At 37.8% G+C, this 24737-nt stretch overlaps 1 protein-coding gene across 6 annotated transcripts in view; it reads right to left on the reverse strand.

Annotated features, from left to right (window-relative positions):
- Positions 1–24737, reverse strand: part of NR6A1 (nuclear receptor subfamily 6 group A member 1) — a 210125-nt gene that overhangs the window by 151903 nt on the left and 33485 nt on the right. For 3 of the 6 annotated variants that reach the window (XM_058524028.1, XM_058524022.1, XM_058524021.1), the window contains exon 3: positions 18164–18208. The exons of the other annotated variants lie outside the window; for them this stretch is intronic. In XM_058524028.1, coding sequence (XP_058380011.1) covers positions 18164–18208 — 45 coding nt within the window. The remainder of the gene's footprint in view (positions 1–18163; positions 18209–24737) is intronic. 6 annotated transcript variants of the gene reach the window in all.

The raw sequence follows: 24737 nt of genomic DNA on the forward strand, positions 1-24737 counted from the left end.
TTCCTTATGATTTCTGGCACAATTATGTTTCCATCTGCGCCATGAATTACAGTTCTAAGCCAGGTATAATTTAAAAGCTACCAAGTATCTGACAGACCTACCTTGATTACACTTGCTATAGAACCTTTGAGCTTACACCGTAGCCCAACTTCCCCTCCTATTCTTCAGACTAAATCTACTGAAAATGCATACAATCAATCAAAATCACATGCCCCTTTCTCTCCTCTTCCCAGTAAATTAGTTGAGGCAAAACAGTATAGAAGAAATGGTTTGGGACATGGAGTCAGAAAACCTGAATTTCAGTCCAGCTCTGCAATGGTTATGTGCCCTTGGACAAGTGAATCACCCTGTAAGCTTTACTTCTCTGTAAAAGGGGGACTAAGGATACCTCTCCTATCTCCCAGGATTGGTGTGAGGCCTCAGCAATAACACAGTGAAAAGTGCACTATAAACAGCACACAGCAGTACAGCTCAAAGCATCCAGGTCTTTGATGGTACCATTCCATAGGTTCTCCATTTTCAGTAGACAAGATTCTTTCACTCCCTAAACTCTCACCTACTTGTCAACCAGTAGCACATGTTTGCAAGATGTCTAGCTGGGCTTAACCTATAACCTGGAGCTGAAAGAAGGCAGTTTTCTGTATATACATGTCATCAGCCTAGATGGTCCATCAGAGCCACACTCCAAACAGTTGAGTCAGTCCTCTCAAACAAGGAGAAAGTTCTTTCCAATGGACTCGTTAGTGGGGCAGGGCACAGGGTAAGGCTTTGGGAGCAGGGAGCGTATATGCTTCCAAGGCAAAGACTAATGAGAGACATCAGAAATCATCAATAGGGCATCAACTGACTGATAAACCATTTTATCCAAAAGTCTCCTTCTTTACCTCCTTCCAACCAATCTTAGCTACTTTTTTTTATTTTTGCATCTTTATTTAGGCATAATTTATATACCATAAAATTAATCATTGTAAGTGTACAATTCAATGACTTTTATTCACTCATTAACAGAGTTGTGCAACTATTACTGCAAGCCAATTTTAGAAGACTTCATCGCCCCAAAAACTTCCCTTGAAACTGTTTCTAATCAATCTCCACTCCTACCCTTAGCCCCCACCAACCACTGATCTGCCTTCTGTCTCTATAAATTCACCTTTTCTGGACATTTCATATAAATGGAATCAAACAACATGTAGTCTTTTGAGTTTGGCTTTTCACTTAGCATAATGTTTTTGAAGTTTATCCATGTTGTAAGTAGCATGTATCAGTAGTTCATTCTTTTTTATTGCTGAATAGCATTCCATTATATGGATATTCTACATTTTGTTTATCCATTCCCCGGCTGATGGACATTTGGCTACTACAAATAACGCTGCTATGAATATTCACAAATAAGTCTTTGTGTGGACATAAGTTTTCATTTCTCTTGGGTAGATACCTAGGAGTGGAAATGCTGCATCATATATATATTTACATTTAACTTTTTATTAAACTGTCAAACTGATTTCCAAAGTGACTGTACCATTCTACATTCTCATAGCAGTGCACAAGGTTTCCAGTCTCCCTACATCCTCACCAACACTTTTTAGAACATTTTTACAGTCTTTTTGACTCTAGCCATTCCAGAAGGTGTGCAGTGGATATTCATTGTGATTTTAATTTGCATTTCCCTAATAACTAATGATGTTGAGCACCTTTTCATGTGATGAAATGTCTATGCAAGCCTTTTGTCTCATGTTTTAAATTTTTATTTTTATTGTGGTAAAATATACTTAACACAAAATTTACCATTTTAACCATTTTTAAGTATACAATTCAGTGGCATTAAATTCATAATGTTGTGCGACCATCACCACTACGTTTCCAGAAGTTTTTCATAATTGTAAACAAAAACTCTGTACCCATTAAATAATAACTATGCATTCCCCACCTCCCCTAGCAACCTCTATTATACTGTCTCCATGAATTTGCCTATTCTAGGTATTTTATACTAGTGGAACTATACAATATTTTTAAAAATTGAGTTGTCTTCTTATGGAGTTGTAAGAGTTCTTTATATATTTTGGATACTCCTTTATCAGATATCAGATATGCAAATATTTTCTCTCAATCTGTAGATTGTCTTTTCATTTTCTTAGTTATGTCTTGTGAAATACAAAAGTTTTACATTTTAATGAGGCTGATTTATCAAATTTTTCTTTTATGGCTTGTGCATCGGTGTCATGTTTAGGAAGTTGCTGCCTAACACAAGGTCAACAAGATATTCTTCGAGACATTTTGTAGTTTTAGATTTAGGCGTATGATCCATTTTGAGTTAATTTTTGTGTCTTGTGTAAATTATGGGTCTGAGTTCATTTTTTTGCACGCAGATACTCAATTTTCCCAGCATTGTTTGTTGAAAAAAACTATCCTTTCCCCCACTGAATTGTCTTGGCATCTTTATCAAAAATCAGTTGACCACACATGTATGGATATTGTTCAGAACTCTAAATCCAGTTCTAGTACCTATCCTTTCACCAATATCACACTGTCTTGATTATTGTGACTTTACAGTAATTTCCAAAACTTTGTAATGTAAGTCTTCCAACTTTGTTCTTTTTCAAAATTCTACTGGCTATTTTAGGTCCACTGCATTTCTACATAAATTACAGGATTAAATTTCTCCAAAAAAGTCTGCAAGTTTTTTTTTTTGTACAGATTGCATGAAATCAATACATCAATTTCAGGAGAACTGTCATCTTAACAATATTTAGATTTTTAATCCATGAACATAGAAAATTTCTTCATTTATTTAGGTCTTTCTAAACTTCTCTCAGCAACATTTTATAGTTTTTAGTGCACAAATCTTGTACTTCTTTTGTTAAATTTATTCATAAGTATTTTATTCTTTTGATGCAATCGTGAATGGAATTGTTTCCTAACTCAGTTTTTGGGTTGTTGCTAATATATAAAAGTACAATTGACTTTTGTATATTTATCTGTTACCCTGTGACCTTTCTAAACTCAATTAGTTCTGTTTTTGTTTTTTTGTGAATTACTTAGCATTATATACAGGATTACGTCACCTATGAATAAAGAAAGTTTTAATCCTTTCCTAAATCAGAAATATTTAATTTCCAAATATCTAAACTGATGCCTTTCCCCTGCTTATTGCACTAGCTAGAATCTACAGTGAATGTTGAAAAGAAGTAGTAAAAGTGGACATTCTTACCTGCCTGTTGCCAATCTTAGGGTAAAACTATTCATATTTCACTGTTAAGTATTATATTAGCTTTAGGCTTTTCATAGACTAAGTTGTGGAAGTTGCCTTCTATTCCAAGGTTGTTGAGAGATTTTATCACGAATACCCATTTTCTGTGTCTACTAAAATGATCACGTAGGGTTTTTTTTTAACCTTTATCTTATTAATATGGTATATTACAAAGGTTATGACCTGTGGGCCAACTATTTTTGTAAATAAACTTTTACTGGAACTGAGTCACGCCCATTTATTTACACATTGCCTATGACTGTTTTTGCAGTACAACAGCAGAGTTAAGTAGTTCCAACAGAAACTGTATGGTTCGAAAGCCTAAAATATTTACAACCTAGACTTTTAAGAGAACGTCTGCCAACCCCTGGTACGTTACTTTAATTTTTACACATTAATCCAACCTTGCACATCTGAGATAAATCCCAATTTGTCATGTATATAAGCCATTTTTTTATGTTACTGAATTTGATTTGCTAATATTTTATTAAATATTTTTGAGTCTGTGTTCATAAGGGATATTGGTCTGCAGTTTTCTTATAATATCTTTGTCTGGCTTTGTTGTTAGGATAATACCGTCCTCAAAGAATGAGTTGGCAAGTGTTCTCTCCTCCTCTACTTTCTGAAAGAGTTCATGAAGGATTAGTGTTATTGCTTCTTTAAATGTCTGGGAGAATTCACCAATGAAGCCACTGGGCCTGGGATTCTCTCTGTAGGAAGATTTTTAATTACTAATTCATTTTCTTTAACTGTTATAGGTCTATTCATATATTCTATTTCCTCAAGTCAGTTTCGATAATTTGTGTCTACCAATCTGTCCACTTCATCTAAGTTGCCTAATTTGTTGGGATAAAGTTGTTCATGACACTCCTTATCACCCTTTTAATTTCTATAGAGTAATGATGTCCTCTCTTTCATTCCTAATTTTGGTAATTTGTGTACTCTTTATTTTCTTGGTCAGTCTAGGGAGGAATTCGTCAATTTTGATAACATCTTCAGAGAACTAATTTTTGGTTTCATTGATTTTTCTCTTGTTTTTCTGTTTTCTATTTCACTGTTTTCCATTCTAATCTTTATTATTTCCTTCCTTATGCTTGCTTTGCATTTAGTTTGCTCTTTATCTAGTTTCTTAAGGTGGAATCCTAGTTTATTGCTTGAGACCTGCCTTATTTTCTAATATACAGTTATAAATTTAAAAGCTATAAATTTTCCTCAAAGTACTGCTTTAGCTGCATTCCATAAATTTTGATATGTTGTGTTTTCATTTTCATTTAGTCAAAAATGTTTTTAGGGGCCGGCCCGGTGGCATAGTGGCTAAGTTCATGCACTCCGCTTTGGCAGCCCAGAGTTTGCAGGTTCGAATCCCAGGCGGGGACCGATGCATCACTCATCAAGCCATGCTGTGGCAGCATCCCACATACAAAAAAATAGAGGAAGACGGGCACAGATGTTAACTCAGAGCCAATCTTCCTCAGCAAAAAGTGGAAGACTGGCAACAGATGTTAGCCCAAGGCCAATCTTCCTCACAAATAAATAAATAATAAAAGGGTTAATTAAAAAAAAAGTTTTAAATTTGCCTTGGGATTTCTTCTTTGACCTATGGGTTATTTATAAGTATACTGTTTAATTGCAAATATTTTGAGATATCCTAGATTTCTTTCTGTTATGGATCTCTAATTCTGTTGTGGTCACAGAACATATTTTATATGATTTTAATCTTTAAAAATAATTGAGACTTATTTTATGGCCCAGAATATTCTTAGAGACTGTTCCATGTATACTTGAAAAGAATGTATATTCTGCATGGAGTATTTAATAAATATGAGCTCTGTTAATTGATAATGTTGATTAAGTCTTTTATATCCCTGCTAATTCTCTGTCTAGTTCTTCTATCAAGACAGTGGGGTATTAAAATCTATAAGCATTATTGTTGAACTGTCTATTTCTCTTTTAATTTCTGTCAGTTTTTGCTTCATGTATTTTGGTGCTCTGTTAGGTATATTTTTATAGTTGTCATATTTTTCTCACATATTGACCCTCTGTCCCTATGAAATGTCCTTCTGTCTCGGGTAATATTTCTTGTCTTACAGTATATTTTATGTGATATTAATATAGTCACTCCAGCTCTCCTACGGTTACTGTTTGCATGATGTATCTTTTTACTCTCAACCTATTTGCGTCTTTGAATACAGGTATGTCTCTTTGACAACAGAGAGTTGGGTCTTACACCTATTTATCCAGGCTGACAATCCCTACCTTTTGAACAAGCAGTTAGTCCATTCACATTTAATATAATTACTGATATGGTTGGATTTATATATGCTATGTTTGTTTTTATTTGTTTCATGTCTTTTTTTTTAATGTCTCTTCCTCCTTTAATATCTTCTTTTGTGTGAAGTATTTTTTAGTGTACCATTTTAATCTGTCTGTCGACTTTTTTACTATGTATTTTTTGTTGTTTTTTTTGTGGTTGCTCTAGGCATCACAATATCCATCTTCACTTATCACAATCTATTTCTAATTAAATTCCAAGAAATATAGAAACTTGTTCCAATATATCTCCTATTTCCCCGTTTTTATTACCCTATGTGTTATAAACTCAATAATACAGTTATAATTATTGCTTTATACAATGTTACATCTTTTTCAAAAATTTTATAGAGTTGTATTTACCATTTCCAATATTCTTCATTTCTTCTTATGGATTCGAGTGACTACCTGGTGTCACTTCCTTTCAGCCTTAAGGACTTCCTTCAGTATTTTAAGGCAAGTCTGCTACCAAGAAATTCTCTTCTTATGTGAGAATGTCTTTATGTTGCCTTCATTTTTGAAGAACAGTTTTCTAGATATATAATTCTTGGTAAAAAATTTTTTCTTTCCACATTTTGAATATGTCGTCCCACTGCCTTCAGTCTTCCATCATTTCTGATGATAAGTCAGCCATAAATCCTATTGCTGTTCACTTGCATGTGATGAGTCATTTTTTCCTTGCTGCTTTCAAGATTTTTCTTTTTTCTTTTTTTTTTTTCTGTGAGGGAGATCAGCCCTGAGCTAACATCCATGCTAATCCTCCTCTTTCTGCTGAGGAAGACCGGCTTTGAGCTAACATCTGTTGCCAATCCTCCTCCTTCCCCCCCCCCAAAGCCCCAGTAGATAGTTGTATGTCACAGTTGCACATCCTTCTAATTGCTGTATGTGGGACGCTGCCTCAGCATGGCCGGAGAAGCGGTGCGTCGGTGCGCACCCGGGATCCGAACCCAGGCCGCCAGTAGTGGAGGCGCGCGCACTTAACCGCTAAGCCACCAGGCCGGCCCTCAAGATTGTTCTTTATCTTCCAACAGTTTGATATGTTTTTATCATAGTCCGGGGTTCATCAAGCTTATTGGATCTGTAGATTAATGTTTATCATCAAATTCAAGAAGTTTTTGGCTATGATTTCTTGTAATATTTTCTGCTCCCTTCTCTTACTCCTCTCCTTCTATATACGTATTTCCTTACATACACACTTATGTTGTCCCACAGATCTCAGAGGTTTGTTCATTGTTCTTCAGTCTTTTTTCTCTCTTGTTTTTCATATTAAGTAATTTTTACTGATCTATCTACAACTTCACCAATTCTTTCTTCTACCATCTTAAATCTGTTGTTGAGTCCCTCCACGGTTTATTTCTTTGAAATATCTGTAAGACCTGCTTTTTTCTTGGCGAGGAAGATTGGCCCTGAGCTAACAGTTATTGCCAACCTTCTTCTTTTTGCCTGAGGAAGATTGTTCCTGAGCTAACATCTGTGCCAATCTTCCTCTATTTTATATGTGGGATGCTGCCACAGCATGACTTGACAAGTGGTGTGTAGGTCTGTGCCCAGGATCCGAACCCATGAACCCCGGGCCACCAGAGCAGGGCGCACAAACTTAACCACTGTGCCACTGGGCCAGCCCCTCTATAAGAGCTGCTGTGAGGTCTGTGTGTGCCAGATCTAACATTTGGGATCACTCAGAGACACTTTCTACTGATTTTTTTTTTCCTGAGTATGGGTCATACTTTGTTTTGCCACTTGTCTTCTAATTTTTTTGTTGAATACTGAACATTTAAAATAATGTGCTGTTGAAAACGGAAACAAACTCACAGATACAAAGAAGAAAATGGTGGTCATCGGGGGTGAGGAATGTGTGATATAGGTAAAAGGGATTAAGAGGTACAAACTTCCAGTTATGAAATAAATAAGTCACGGAGATGTAATGTACAACATAGACAATACAGTCAGTAATATTGTAATAACTTTGTATGGTGACAGATGGTTACTAGACTTGTCATGGTGATCATTTCGTAATGTATACAGATGTCGAATCACTATGTTGTACACCTGAAACTAATATAATGTTGTATGTCAACTATACTTTAATTTTAAAAAAAAGTACTATTGGCAACTACGGATTCTGACTTTCCCCTACTAAAGTTTGTGGTGGTGGTGGTTTTTTTAGCCTTTTCTTTTACTAACTTTCCTAGACTAAATCTGTGAAACCTGTCTCTCCTGAAGTGTGTGGTTCCTGATGGCTCAGGTGTGTTTTTCCCCTTGTTTTTATTTTGAAGCCTGGCTTCAGGGGTCACCCTTCTGTCTGCAAAGCTTACTGATCGGTGAGAAGTCGTGTTCAACCACCTTGAGCCCTTTTACTCTCTGCTGATGGATCTGTGGTTGGGATGGGGAGCACACTCATACTTTAGGCCTTCAAGTCTGCTATAGTTTTTACTTTCTGCTGGGCTTTCTCACATATCCTCTTCATTGGCCAGAGATGTGTGGATGGCATGGGTTTGCACCGGTTTCTGGTGTGTGTAAAGCCACCAGTCAACCCAGGATATCTGGAAAGCTTATCAAGCTCCCTGTAGCTGTCTCACCTCCCAGACTTCTCTGTTAAAGCCCTATCTAGTCTGCTGCTCCACTGTTTGTCCCAAACAGAACTGTAACCTTGAGAGTTTCTGGCTCTCCCTGTTTCACTTGCCACCAAGATCATCTCTTTTAACTGACAACACTCCAAATCAAATGAGCCCCATCCCACAGAAGTAGTGAAGCTGCTGGTTTTCATGGCTTATCCCACCTTGAACTACCACACTACCAGAGCTGGAAAAAATGGGAACAACCCTGGGTAAGACTATAAACTTGTGCTGTTCTTATCCAAAATTCAGTGGTTTTCATGAATAAATGCTTCTCAATTTGTTATAAGCCTATGATTGTTTTTGACAGTTTGGTCCTGCTTTACAGTTGCTTTTTGGGGATAGGATTGCTGACCTCACTCACTCATGCCAGAAATGAATCTCCTCCGCAGGTGATAAATCTCATAAGTGATAAAATCCTAACCTTGGTGAAGCTAAATAGACAGTCTGAAATCAAATCTATTTTCCTGGAATTAGACCCAAGTGCCATAACACCTAAACTGCTCAAATACAACTCAATCCCAAAATACACTTAGGAGGAAAAACTTCCCTGAGGAAGGCAGAGGAATAAAGTCATTCTGGAATACTGGAATTACTTTCAATTCCAGAAGGCAACAATATAAAAAATTGAATATCCAAGAGTTATTTTCAGTTCCCACTTTCCAAAAGCCCTACTAGAGTCACTAGTACCTTCTATGTGTATATATAATCTGAACCAGCCCCAGAGCCAATCATGGCTAGGGCAAGAGTAGGTGGACAGCCTCAGATCTTGTCATCAGGTAGGTTCTCAAATAGGTCCTACACAAAGAAGTACACTGAGAGCCACAGCTGGTCCTGGTAGTTAAGCCTATCAGCATGTCTGGGTGTCTACCACGGGTCCCTTGCTCACTAGCCCAGGCTTAACTCTTGGGCCACCTGGTCATTACCATCCCAAGACTCAAGAGTTTTGATTTTTAATGCTTATACTCCCAGCCAATAACTGGGTGGTTTGAAAGCATCTCTTCCACTTGCCAAACTTCAAGCATCACCTAATGCCTGGATTCTCACTGCATTTGCCAGATCCCCATCCCCTCCCACACCAGGGCTTGCAAATAATTCCTAAGCAAACATGCCCCTATATTCACCCTATCGGTGCACTTTCCCTCAAATACCAGACTTGATGAGTTTCCACAACCTCCATTCCACCTGCTCCCTGACTGAAGCTATCGTGTCAGACAATTTGTCTGCTCTATTCAGATTCTCCTTATAATGCACCTGCAGTTTCCACTAAATAGTCAATGGGCCATAGCCCCTGAAAGGACAAATGGATACCTGATTGAAGCTGGGCTAATCCTCTTTCCTGAGCATTTAAAATTTGAACACAAATGCTTCAGTTACTCTGTGTTGCACATGGGTGCTGGAAAGACATGACAAGGCAGGGCAGAACAGGGGCAGTCATTTTCCATCATGGCCACAGAAGCAAAGAATATCAGTCTGAAGGAAAAGAGAAATATATGAAGCAGAGGCACCAAAGAAGCAGAGATAAGAATTCATATGACCACAGAGAGATGGGAAAGAAATCCTGGTCTTGATCCTTCATGAAATCCAACTGAATGCTCCATCCTTGCATCCCAAGAGAAACCCTGTACTTTCCACCAATGTCCCCACTTTAAACTAGCTTAAGGGGGCAGGGGTCTGTTCCTCGCAATTGAACTACCTCAGTCCACACCTCTTGGTTTTCCTCCCTTGCTCCAGTCTGTATTTCCCAGGCACCAGCATCACTCAGAATCTAGTTAGACCAGTTACTTCTCCACCATAGAGCTCCTTGTGTTCAACTCACGTTCTTCTGGCTATGCCAAGTTTCTCTACAACCCCCTAAGACTAGATCATATTCTCTAAGCTCTGAAGTTTTCTTTGGCTATGATGAACAGGGCAATGAGAGGCAGTGTGGTCTTAATCTTTTAGCCTTAGCTTCTCATCTGGGAACCACCACCTACCTCATGAATTGTGACGGGGATTATATAAGGTGAGAATAAAGTGCTTATTAGCAAAGCATCTGACACATGGCAAGCCCCACTAAAGGTAGTTCTTTTCTATATTACCTTGATTAAACTTGTACATTCTGAACATTAGGTAAAAATTACATCACTAATATTTAGGATCTGAATGGCACCAAGTATACCAACAAGACTAATCAACAGTAATTCCTGCTGGGTAGTATTCTTTTCACATGATAGCACTACTAACTTGTGAGTAGCCATACCAACTCCCAATCAACATCAGTTTCTTCCAAACTTGTTTCTAGTCCCATTGTATTTTTGAAGCTTTGAAAATGACCCTGTGATCTTTCATCCGCATTTGTAAGACCACTTCCCCTAATTTACCAATGTTGCTCATGAGATTTGTTTCGTGTACTTTTACCCAGCTGTTTCAAAAGAGAAAACAAAGGTCAGAGGTTGAAACTAACTGGTCAAAAATCACATTTATCAAACTTAAGTAAAGAGAAACTAATATATTTTTGGTGAAAGACAGTTAAGGGCCAAAATTATCATGACTATTAGGAAAGGGTGATTAAGGCATCTTAATTTTAAATTTTTGTCTAACAAAACCTCTCACAGAGAAAGAGAGACAGAGACTGCATTTCACAGTGAAGATTATTTAGATGAAAATTATGTTTAGCGCTTGGCTAGTTAGTTGCATCTTAGTTACGTAACACGTTCCTGGACAACTGAGATGCTAAATAATCTAGATACCAAACAAATCAACAAAAGTCCCAGTACAAAATCACTACATAAAGTATTTTATTTCCTTCTCAATTACATAGATCTACTCCATTCAACATAAGGAAAAACAATTCCTAGAAGAATCATTTGGTGTTGGATTCACATAACAAATAATAATGCCATCAACAGGACCGATCACATGATGAGTAGGAATTCTATCAACAGTATTAGAGCTACTATTATAAACATCTGTGCATACACAGTGACCACACACATACACACACACATGGTGAGATTCTGCTTTAAGTCACAGAAGAAGCATCCTTTTTCTATTTCACACCTAGCTCCAAAGGCCCATTGCACTGAGCCTCCCAGCTAGCCTGTGGCTATTTTTCTACCTTCTCCTCCTCCTTCTCAATCTTTTAGCCCCATGATTCTGCAGGTATGAACTTAGAGGATCCTCCTGATGAATTAATCCAACATTCACCCATTTTATGAGCGACTGATGTTCAATTCATTTCTACTTATGAATAAAGGCCATAAGTACTTGTTAACTGACTGTTAATAAAATTCAGTGTTAATAAACTAAAACTAACAAGAGATTCTTTAGTATTCTACTAGGAAACTTGACTGCCACAAAATAGGTGGCAATGTTGCAAAGATCCTACTGCAAATACACACACAAAATCATTTGGAAATCTTGCAGTTCTCACAAGAACTCCATTATTACTGTTGAGGGAAGTAGTGGTAGTTTTCTATTGCTGCTATTCTTGCTTTTTAATCTTCAATTATGGCTCATTCAACGTCATCATTTTCAAATTAGTTTGATATATGCTGTGTATAATGATAGGTATTGCATCAACAGTATCCTTATTTTAAAATTTCCAATAATTAGACTTTGACATGTGTATGTCATGTTTCAAATATGAACCATACCTCAATTGCTAAAGCACATTTATCATCCTTCCCTCAAATTTATTTGTACATAATAGTCTATTGGCAATGAATTATTTTCAACTGGAAAGCAAGAACAGGCAGGTTAAGTAGGTAATGAGGTCCTGCATAAGTCAGCTGAGGTCGACCCACCTAAGCTGCTAAGGTCTAAAAAGTTGGCATCACTGCCATAACCAACCAAGCTGCTCTAAGCTGCCAGGTCACATTGCTTCCAGCCTAGTCCTCCCAAATTCTTTCTCTTCTCAACTACTTCAGAGAGCATTATAAACTCACCCCACCCATTATCTTTTAATTTGCACAGTCCCATAAATTCTACCTATGGCTTCTTAGAATCTCACATCCCCTTAACTGATCTTCTTCTTTCACCACTATTGTAAACAATTCCTTGTCCAAGAAGATCTGTGTTCTCTTAATTTCCATTTTTATAAGGAAAACCCACACCTTAGACTATAACATTCATAAAAGCTCCTTTCTTCATGCTCAACGAATCTCAGACCCAAGGGACAGCATGGAGCCACTAATGCCTCTTCCTATAGTCTCCCTGGAAGTAGATTTTCAGTTCTTAGATATAAGAGCACATCCTTCTTGCCCTCACTCCCCAAACTCAGATCCCTCTGCATTAAAGGTCAGCTCTGTCACCTTACCCCTCCATTCCCCCCAATATTCAAAGAAAAGTGACTGGATAGCCACTGAATACGTCAAGATTCTGAAGTGTGACAGACAAGGGAAGGGAGGCAGCAAAATGGATTCCCATATATTTTTAATTAGAGTTTTCATACATGCTCTGAGAATGAGCTAAAGGTTCATTCCTTCTCTCATATTTGGAGGCCCAGCAGTATTACTTTTCAGAAAAATCTTGGTTTTCTATTGTTTCATTATGAGTTTTACAAGCATTGTTTTCTTCTATTTTTCAGTCTGATTCCTTGCTCTTGGCTCTTCATTGAGGGGCTGTTGCCACCTAGTGGACTAAATGGGAATACATGCCAATGCATTATCACAGGTTCTCACCTCTGTGCTTCCAGAAGAGACCACTAGATGGAGGCTTCAAATTTGAAGCAGAAGGAGAGCTCCTAAACCTATCTAGAAAACCAGTTAGTTGGTTTATGACTAACAAAAAACTAATAAAGATTCACAAAAATAAAATAAAAGGGAATGTGTCCAAAATACTGAGTTAAATAAAAATCTTTTGGAGGTAGTATGGCACTGAGGTTAAGAATATAGGCTTTCACTCTTATGAACATAATCACAAAAATCCACAACAAAATATTACCAAGTTGAATTCAGCAATACATAAAAGCAGTAATACATCATGACCATATGAGGCTTACCCCAGGATTGCAAGGCTGGTTCAACCTTCAAAAATCAATCAGTGTAATTCACCATATTAACAGTCTAAATATCTAAATAGATGCAGAAGTAGTATTTGAAAAATTTGACACCATTCATGATAATAACAGCAAACTAGGAATACAAGGGAACGTCCTCAAGCTGATAACAGGCATCTATAAAAAACATATAGCCTCCTGATTTCAAAACTTACAACAAAGCTACTGTAATCAAAACAGTGTGGTGATGGCATAAAGACAAACATACAGACCAATGGAATAGAATAGAGAGTCCTAAAATAAACCTTCATATATATGGTCAATGATTTTTAACAAAGTTGCCAAGACCATTCAATGAGGGTAAGAACAATCTTTTCAACAAATAGTGATGGCAAAATTGAATATGGAGGGGCCAGCCCCGTGGCTTAGCGGTTAAGTGTGCGCACTCCACTACTGGCGGCCCAGGTTCGGATCCCGGGCGCGCACCAATGCACCACTTGTCTGGCCATGCTGAGGCGGCGTCCCACATACAGCAACTAGCAGGATGTACAACTACAACATACAACTATCTGCTGGGGCTTTGGGGAGAAAAAGGGTAAAAAAGGAGGAAGATTGGTAATAGATGTTAGCTCAGCACCGGTCTTGCTCAGCAAAAAGAGGAGGATTGGCATGGATGTTAGCTCAGGGCTGATCTTCCTCACACACACACAAAAAAATTGAATATGGACATGCAAAAGAATGTATGTGAACCTTATCTTATACCATATCAACAAAAATTACCTCAAAATAGATCAAAGATCTAAATGTAAGACCTAAAACTATAAAACTTGTAGAAGAAAACATAGAGGAAAAGCTTCATGACGTTGGATTTGGCAATGATTTCTAGGATATGACACCAAAGGCACAGGCAGCAACAACAAAAAAATAAGTAAACTGTACTACATCAAAATTAAAAACTTCTGTGTATAAAAGGTCACAATCAGCAGAGTGAAAAGGCAATCCATGGAATGGAAGAACATATTTGCAAATCATATATCTGATAAAGAGTTAGTCTCCAGAATATATAAAGAACTCTTACAACTCAAAAAAAAAAACGATTAAAATAAGGACACAGGACTTTAATGGACATTTCCCCAAAGAAGATATAGGAATGGCCAACAAGCATATGAAAAGATGTCCAACATCATTAAATCATTAGGGAAATGCAAATCAAAACCACAACGAGGGGGCCGGCCCCATGGTTTAGCGGTTAAGTGTGCGTGCTCCGCTGCTGGTGGCCCGGGTTCGGATCCCGGGCACACACCGACGCACCACTTCTCCAGCCATGCTGAGGCCGAGTCCCACATACAGCAACTAGAAGGATGTGCAACTATGACATACAACTATCTACTGGGGCTTTCGGGGGAAAAATAAATAAATAAATAAACCGCAACGAGATATCATCTCACACCCATGAGGATGGCTACTATCAAAAACAGAAAATAGCATGTGTTGGTGAGAATGCAGAAAAATTAGAACCCTTGTGCACTGTTAGTGGGAATACAAAATGGTACAGACACTGTGAATAACAGTACGGTGGTTTCTCAAAAATTTTAAAATAGAATTACCATATGATCCGGAAATTCCAATTCTGGGTATATACCCAAAACAACTGAAAATAAGGACTTGAAGACAGATCTGTACACTCATATTCACAGCAGCATTATTCACAATAACCAGCAGGTGGAAGCAACCCAAATGCCTATTAACAGACGAATAAATAGACAAAATGTGGTAAACACAGACAATGGACTGTTATTCAGCCTTAAAAAGGAAGGAAATTCTGACACATGCTACAATATGGATGAATCTTGATAACATTATGCTAAGTGAAAGAAGCCAGGCACAAAAGGACCAATACCGTATGATTCCACTTATGTGAGATATCTAGAGCAGTCAACTCATCGAGACAGAAAGTAGAATGGTGGTTGCCAGAGGCTGAGGTAACAGGGAGATATTGTTAATGGTACAGAGTTGCAGTTTTGCAAGATGAAAAGAGTTCTGTGGATGGATGACGGCGATGGTTGCGCAACAGTATTAATGTACTTAATGGCACTAAGCTGTACACTTAAAAAATGGTTAAGATGGTCGGCCCTGTGGCTTGGCGGTTAAGTGCGCACGCTCCGCTGCTGGCGACCCGGGTTCGGATCCCGGGCGGCGCACCGACGCACCGCTTCTCCGGCCATGCTGAGGCCGTGTCCCACATACAGCAACGGGAAGGATGTGCAACTATGACATACAACTATCTACTGGGGCTTTGGGGGGAATAGATAAATAAATAAAGTTAAAAAAAAAATTTAAAAAAAAAATGGTTAAGATGGTAAATGTTATGTTATGTGTATTTTACCACAATTTTTAAAAATAAAAAAGTTAAAAGAGAAAAAACACCTATAGCTAACATCATACTTGATAGTAAAATATTGAACTCTTTCCCCCTAAGATCAAAAACAAGACAACAATGTCATCTCACTATTTTTTATCTGCTATTGGACTAGAAATCTTAGCCAATACAATAAGGTAAGAGTGATAAACAAAAGCCATAAACATCAAAGAGGAAGAAGTAAAATTGTCTGTATTCACAGATGCACACATAAAATTTATTTTTAAAAGTTAACTAGAACTAGTAAACAAATTTAACAATGTTGTACGTACGATACAAACTCAATATACAAAAATCAATTGCATTTCTATATACTAGCAACAAACTGGAAAATAAAAATTTTAAAATAATACCATTTAGGGCCGGCCCCATGGCTTAGCGGTTAAGTGCGCGGGCTCCGCTACTGGTGGCCCGGGTTCAGATCCCGGGCATGCACCGCTTCTCCAACCATGCTGAGGCTGCGTCCCACATAGAGCAACTAGAAGGATGTGCAACTATGACATACAACTATCTACTGGGGCTTTGGGGAAAAAAAATAAATAAATAAATAATAAAATAAAATAATACCATTTACTATAACATTAAAAAACATAATATTTAGCGATAAGTTTAAAGAAAGATGTATATACAAGATCTCAACACTAATCTAAAAACATTGCTAAGAAACAAAAGTTCTAAATAAGTGGAAAGATACAGTGAATTCATAAATTAGAAGACTCAATTCTAAAACGACAACTCTCCCCAAATTGATAGGATCAATGCAATCCACTCAAAATCTCAGTAGGCTTTTATGTAAAAAAAAAATAATAATAATAATAATTGACAAGCTGATTCTAAAATGTATAAGTAGGGCCGGCCCTGTGGCTTAGTGGTTAAGTGCGCGCGCTCCGCTGCTGGCGGCACGGGTTCGGATCCCGGGCGCGCACCGATGCACTGCTTCTCTGGCCATGCTGAGGCCACGTCCCACATATAGCAACTAGAAGGATGTGCAGCTATGACATACAACTATCTACTGGGGCTTTGGGGGGAAAATAAATAAATAAATAAAATCTTTAAAATGTATAAGGAAATGAAAACAAAACAAAACCCTAGAATAGCCAAAATAGCCAAAACAACTTTGAAAATGAAGAATGGAGTTGGAACACTAATACTACTTGATTTCAAGATTTATTATAAAACTATAGTATTCAAGACATTGCAGTATTGGTGGAAAGATTAATGGAATAGAATACAGTCTATAAATAGACTCACACATATAAAGATCAAATTATTTTTCAGAAAGTGCATCAAAATTTCAATGAGGAAAGTCTTTTCAATAAATGGTGCCAGAACAAATGAATATTCATATAAAAAGACCTTGATTCCTATCTCATACCACACAAAAAAATTAATTTGAAATGGGTTATAGACTTTTACATAAATGTAAAAGCTAAAACCATAAAGTTTCTAGTAGAAAACATAGAAGAATACCTTTGCAACCTCAGGTTAGGCCAATATTTCTTGGAGAGGACACAGGAAGCATTAATCATAAAAGAAAAACACTAATAAACTGGACTTCATAAAAATGTAAAACTTCTGCTAATCAAAAAACACGTTAATGAAGTAGATCAGAAAGCCACAGACTGAGAGAAAATATTCACAACACATGTATCTGATGAAGTATCAAAGTAAAAAATATCCACAACTCAATAATAGGACAAAGAACATGATTTTTTTAATTGTCAAAAGACTTTAAAAAGACACTTCTAAAAGATGATATACGAATGGCCAATAAGGGTGTGAAAAGGTGATCAACATAATTAGTCATCAGGGAAATGCAAATTAAAACCACATCAGTCCCATTACATGGTCACTAGAATGACCAAAATTTAAAAGTTAACACAAAATGCTTACAAGGATGTGAAAGAACTGGACCTCACAAACTACTGGAACTGTAAAATGTATAAACAATTTGGAAAATTGTTTGGTAATTTCATAAAAAGTTTAACATACATCTACCATGTGACCTATCAATTCCTAGACATATGTCTAAGAGAAATAAAAACATACATATATCCACAAAAACGTTGTATAAGAATTTTCATAGCTGCTTTATTGATAATAACCAAAAACTTGAAACAGCCCAGGAACCAACAGGCGAATACATAAATTGTGATACAGTCAATGGAATACTACTCAACAGTAAAAAGAAATGAACTACTAACACCTGCAACAACATGGATGCACCTCAAACATTATGCTTTTGAAAAACGCTAGACACAAAAGAGCACATATTGTATGACTTCATTTATATGACATTTTAGAGCAGACAAAACTAAGCTATCATGACAGAAATCAGAAGTTATTGCTTCTTGGGGTAGAAGAGCGGGTTCGACTGAGAAAAAGCATAAGGGAATTTTCTAAAGAGATAGCAATGTTCTGTATCTTCACGGAACATGGATTACAAGGGTACATGCATTTGTGAAAACTGCTTGAACCATACACACTTATTATCTCTGCATTTCACTGTATGTAAATCACACCACTATTTTTAAAAGATAAAAAGTACATTGAGACTTTGGAATCACACAGGCTCCTGCTCTGCTACTTACCAGCTGTGTGACCTTGGCCAAGTGTTAAACTGTCAGTTTCCTCATCTGAAAAATGGGGAGAACAAGAGTTGAGAACAACCTCATAGAGTTGCCAGAAAGAATAAATGAGATAATGTTTTTAAACCATTAGCATACAGTAAGTGCTCACTAAATATTAACCAAAAAAGTTAGAAACCCTTCGTCATGTATTTCAGCGAAGGAGAAGCACACAAGAATGGCTAGAGCAGCTAAATGCTGGGCAATTCCCATATATTATCTCACTTATTTTTTTATTTTATTTTTTTGTGAGGAAGATCAACCCTGAGCTAACATCCATACTAATCCTCCTCTTTTTGCTGAGGAAGACCAGCTCTAAGCTAACATCTATTGCCAATCCTCCTCTTTTTTTTTTTCCCCAAAGCCCCAGTAGATAGTTGCACATCCTTCTAGTTGCTGTATGCGGGATGCCGCCTCAGCATGGCCGGAGAAGTGGTGTGTCAGTGCGCGCCCGGGATCCGAACCTGGGCCTCCAGTAGTGGAGCGCGCACACTTAACCGCTAAGCCACGGGGCCGGTCCAATCTCACTTATTTTTTAAAACAACTCCTCACAGAGATTATTGCTGTTTTATGCTCCACAGGTTGCCTCTGGTCACTCAGAAAGGAAGTGGAAAAAGCCAAGATGCAAACTCTCACTCGTGTTTTTTCCACTGCACCCTGCTATCTTCCATCAGGGTCACTTTCAGCAACATAATCCCGAAACTGTGAGGATAGCACAACTCATGAGAAGCTACTCAGGCTCCCTCCATTCCCAATAGTACGGTAGTGTCAAGCCTGACACTGAAAAAGAGGCCAGTCCTGACAGTTTGATTAGTGAAGAGCCACAAATAGAAGCCTGAAAATGCCGCTCTAGGCTTTTACCCTGTTCTTGGGCTTTGAGATGGTTCCTGCTACTTGAGGACATTAATTCCCCTTCCTTAGAGCAACTTCAAGATAAGAGAACTCTGAATGTAAAATCTGTGATCTAGGGCCGGCCCGGTGGCTTAGCGGTTAAGTGCGCGCGCTCCGCTGCTGGCGGCCCGGGTTCGGATCCCGGGCGCGCACCGACGCACCGCTTCTCCGGCCATGCTGAGGCCGCGTCCCACATACAGCAACTAGAAGGATGTGCAGCTATGACATACAACTATCTACTGGGGCTTTGGGGGAAAAACAAATAAATAAAATCTTTAAAAAAAAAAAAAATCTGTGATCTAAGTGGGAAGCTAGAGCCTGGGTGGCTCAATTTGGCAGAATAGCCTTGGAAACTTGGCAGCTAAAGTGAAAGCCAGAGTTTTTTTAAATACATATCTTTTTTCTTAAGACAACAGCCTTTTTAATTAAATAATTTTAATTAAATAATTAAAACAGAAATGATGAAAGTTACCCTGTGATCCCATTTGCCCAAAGATACCACTGTTAACAAACAGTTCAGTGTATATTCTTCCGAACTAAAATCTGCCTTCTCCTTAACTATTCCACAGTATTCCATTGCATGGATAACCACAATCCATTTAACTAGTCCCCTATTCAACTTCTGAGCTTCCAATGCTTGTGCTATTATAAATGTTGAAATCAGTATCTGTGAATATACATTTTGCATACCTGTCATTTCTTACAGGATAAATACCTAGACATATGAATTGCTAAATATGCAATTTTACATTTTTAAATTTCAAACTGCTAAATCTGCAAAAATAAAGTGCACATTTTCAGTTCTGACAGACAATATATTAAAGTACACTCACAGGAGTTCCCATTCACATCTTCCTCTGCACTTACAATTATCACTCTTTAATGTAGGAGTTGCAAACCCAAATGCCTACAGAAGACTGGCAGGAAACATGAATGGATGAAGGAGGAGCCATCTGGGTTTGTGAGACACCTGAGAGTGCATGATCCCATAGAGAGGGCAGCCACTACGCTGTTCCAGCCAACAGACGCCACGCAGAACTTCAGGCCCAGGGCTAGACCTTCTAATTTATCAAGAAGCCCAGAAATTCAAACGTTTATGAAACTTGTGCAGGTTTTAATGTTGACAACTAATATGCTTTTATTTAAACATCTGATTGGTTAGTCAAACAAAATACATCTATACGCCAGACTACATTTAGCACATGGAATTTTGTGCTAAGGTGAAAAAGATATAACGCTGTATTTTCACTTGGAATCTTATTATTCATGCAGTCTATCTTTTCCTACGCTTACCAACAGAGGATGTATTTATTCAATTTTGGTTCACAGTGACTGCCAGCACCCTTCAAAGAAAGATGCTTATCTGTTTTCTCAGATTCATATCTAAGACAAACAGTGGAAAAAAAAAAAAGATATGAAACTTCAGGTATAGACGTTCAAGAGTGGTCTTAGTTGACCAAAGTGTGCCAGAAAAGGCATATGAAGACTCATTTGGGACTGAGTTGCTATACTCTCCTCAGCGTCCTTAGAGCACCACAAAATTTTTAGAGAAAATATTAATTCGTAAAACCACGCCTAACTTTGAAGAGGGCGGCTTTAATAATCTAGGGTTTTCCTCCACTACTTGATACATTTGCCAAACACAGTAAATTTTCCCTTTGGTGAGACATCAAAAAAGGAAGAGAAGAATTCCCACACATTGTTATCATATATTGAATTTAAACAACCACTTCCAGCCTTTTTAAAATGAATAAAACACACGCTCTCAAAATGTTACTGCAACACTGTTCCCATAGAAAGAACCATTTCAACAACCTATCTTGCTTCAGAGTTTCTTCTCATTCCTTCTTAGTCACCCGCTACACATCTCCAGACCCAGATACTCAGGCATTCCCTGCACCCACTGGAGATAATGGCAGAGATCCAGGACTATCCAAGGACCCAACCACACTCTTTGAGTGCAACTATCTTTTCATCAATTGTAAACAAGTCCTAAACTCTTGGCTCCATAGGGAGTCCCTACCAAGTCAGTATAAACTCTGAAATAGGGGCAGAGGTCAAGGGGATGAGAGCACAGCCTAAGCTCTGGATCTCACCCCCACTCTGTTCAAAAGAATCCTTATCAGAAGGGAACTCCCCAGCAAAAGGCCACATCCAGGAGACTTGGTCTCGCAGTGATCTAGCAGATTCAGCTGAAGCTTTGGAAGCAGGCTCTTGGAACTGTTATGAACGCAAAACACCTACATCACTACAAAGTTGTGGAGGAAAGGTGACATAAAGGGGAAAACAAGAGAGATTTGTAAACTTACATTCATCTGTTTCAAGAAAGAACCTATCTGATAAATAGTAGAATAATCCTGAACCTGAGCCACAGAAGAAATCTCTTCGGGAACGAATCTATTTCACAGTGAATTATTCTACTTTGTGTCCAAAATCATTCTAGTACACACAAAAGAGCCCAAATGACACTTAGAAAATAGTCTTTATTCTTCTGTACACAAAAAGCCCCGTTATATATGTTATAAATTATGATACTGCCTTAAATTCTTCCATTAGCATTTGAGACTTGTCACAATGAAGAGAGCTAGAGATGGGACAGAAAATTAGTTAAAACAGTGGCTCTGGGGCCGGCCCCGTGGCTTAGCGGTTAAGTGCACACACTCCACTACTGGCGGCCCGGGTTCGGATCCCTGGCGTGCACCGAGGCACCACTTCTCCGGCCATGCTGAGGCCGCATCCCACATACAGCAACTAGAAGGATGTGCAACTATGACATATAACTATCTACTGGGGCTTTGGGGGAAAAAATAAATAAATAAAATTAAAAAAAAAAAAAGAAACAGGCTAGTTTAACTGAATAAAGTGCAGCTACAAGAGCCCATTAGTAGAGAGAGACTGAGAATTTCAGCATTATCATACATAGCCTAGAATAGCATACACTTAATATTAAGTGTTTACCAACTACCAAGCATTTCCATATATGACTTCATTTAATCTTTACAACAGCCCTGTGAAGGGCGAATAATTTTTTATTGTCCTCATTTTACAGATGAGAACATTGAGGCACAGAGAGGTTAAATAACTTAGCCAAGATTACAGAACTAATAAATATTGAAGCCAAGTTGAACCCAAGCAATCTTGAGCCAGAGTCCACTCTCTCAATTCAGAAGAGTTTTGGCTTACATAAAAAGCTAAAGGGCTCATCTGAAATGCAGACAAAAAAATTATACAAAAACATGTTCACTGTAGCATAATTTATAATGTAGAAAAAACTGGAAGCAATCTAAATGCCCAACAATAGGAGAATGGTTACATAAATCATGGTAAACTTATTCACTTACAATGAAATATCATCCTGCCATTAAAAATATTTATGAAAAATGTTTCATAGCGTGGGACAATGCTCTCAATGTAATGCGGGGGCGGCAGGATACAAAATTGTATATATAGTACGGTTCCTAACTATGTAAAAAATAAGCTCAGAGACAACCTCGAAGGACACATTCTCAAAAAAGAAACAACGGTTATTTCCAGGTGGTGGGATCAGGGGTGTTTTTATTTTTCTTTTACTGTTTTCCACAGTGAACATGCATTATCTAACTATCAGGTTAAACAAAGGCAATTTTTTTCTTTCAATCAAGCTGCACCAAGATTCACAAGCAGTTGGTAAAAACAGCTAAAAAGCTTCTAACCTAACTTCAAGTAGTTACTTTCCTTAGGACAATACCCTTTGAACGCCAAACCTTGCACATATCAAAAAGAATGCTCATCTTCAACTTTGGAAACGAAATTAAAATATGAGTATTTTCAATTTTGGTCAATGTTTATCATTCTCTAATCATTTGTAGGATTACTTTAGAAAAAGAGAAATTGATTTAACTATTTAGAGGCCAACAACTCAGGCATGGCTTTGCTGAAATAGGTAATAAGGGACAAAAGTCTAACTGGGGAGAAAGAACAGCTGTTGCTAATCCAACTATTTACCCTCTGACCCTCTATCTGGCCAATAACTGAACAGTATCAATTGTTTTCCTGTATTATGTGCTGTTTATAATCCCTGAGAGGCATGAAAGGAATTAATAATTTAGCCTAGAAAGCTGACAGCCTTTATTGGGGAGCCCCTTGTCTGTGGGACAGAAATCAGAGCAAGTAGCTGTCCTGAAGTCACAGGTCCCTTTACTGTTCCTGTTTTATAGCCTAATTGGCCCCCAAACATAAATCAATTATTTCTCCTGTTTTAAGCAACAATGACTTTTATTCTCTAACTTCCCTTGTATCAAGTCAGTCCTTGTTCTCTTGAGTTTTACAACTACACGGTAAACATGATGGCCGAGGAAAAAACTCGGGGAGTAGGGCAGACTGGGGTTATTTGGAAACAGAAGCAAAGAAAGGTTATGCTGTTTTGAACTTCTCTTGACCTTTGACTGCCCTTGTCCCTAGCTTATGCTAATGGTCAGGGTACAGAGATGCTTCTTGTAGAAATGAACTTAGCCTGAACCTGTGCCATAACATTGGACTCTAGGAAGCCCAGGAATCATAGGCAGGCAGCCAGAGTGTGAACAGCTGCCCATATTTTAAGCATAGCTACCCATCTGCTCTATCACAGAAAAGGTGAAAAAAAAAAAAAAAAAGGCCATTTGAATTGGACTAAGTCAGTCTTTCCTCATCCAATTTCAACACATCCCACCTGTTCTCCCAAATGTGCTGTCTACAACCACTGCTGAGCACAATGAGAAATCAGCAACAATGGTCTTTCCTGTTTAAAAATAAGCAAGTATGAGCAGGCTTTCCTACCAGGAATTCGGGGAGTAGGGGAGACATTGGGGCCTCTAAATTCCAAAGAAACATCACAGAGAAATTCCTATTGTTCTCAACCCAATGTGCAAAAGTCATAAGGTATTAACATAGGAGATGTTATTCCTTCCCAATCAGAAGCCATGGAATTTGCAGTATCAACAACCATAACCAATTTAACATAACACACACAGCCCCTCTCACGCTTGAGATTTCCTATTACCTGGCAGGGCAGAGCACGCTAATTTGAACCCCAAGATTGGTTCAGATCGAGATGATAAATTATTTCTGCCTATTTATTATTATATCAGATCTTTATGTATTTCTTCAAAGAGAAATAATAAAAACACTGCTAACTTCACAAGGATAATATGGGGATTACTGAGAATATTGCCCACATAAGCTAAGTACAGTTTTTAAAAGAAAAGTGATTTTTTTAGAGGACTCCCATTCTATACTGATATATAAAATTATGATTAAATATCTGGTCATTCTCATGGAATGAAGAGGTCAGTAAATCACCCTATCTAGCTAGAGATTCTATGAAATGTTAAATGAGTCAGGATTACTTGGCCCAGAAATAATAATAATTCAATAATAATCTTTATGAGGATATCAAGGGCCTTTCCTAGAAGATGGACGTGAGCTATTTTCAATTGCTACTAAGTGCAGAAAAGGAGAATAAGTTTGGGTATTACGTGCTAAAACAGAGGTTTAAAAAATGTTTTTTCAAATAATTCCAGACAAGGAATATTTTGCAATAGATTGTTAATAGATGAGGACAGGACCTAGACCTATTTATCTGTGTATCCCTGGAGCCTAGGGATTTATCTGGGCCTGGAGCAGAGAGAAC

Source organism: Diceros bicornis, chromosome 28 (genome assembly GCF_020826845.1).
Source record: "Diceros bicornis minor isolate mBicDic1 chromosome 28, mDicBic1.mat.cur, whole genome shotgun sequence".
Classification (NCBI taxonomy): domain Eukaryota; kingdom Metazoa; phylum Chordata; class Mammalia; order Perissodactyla; family Rhinocerotidae; genus Diceros; species Diceros bicornis.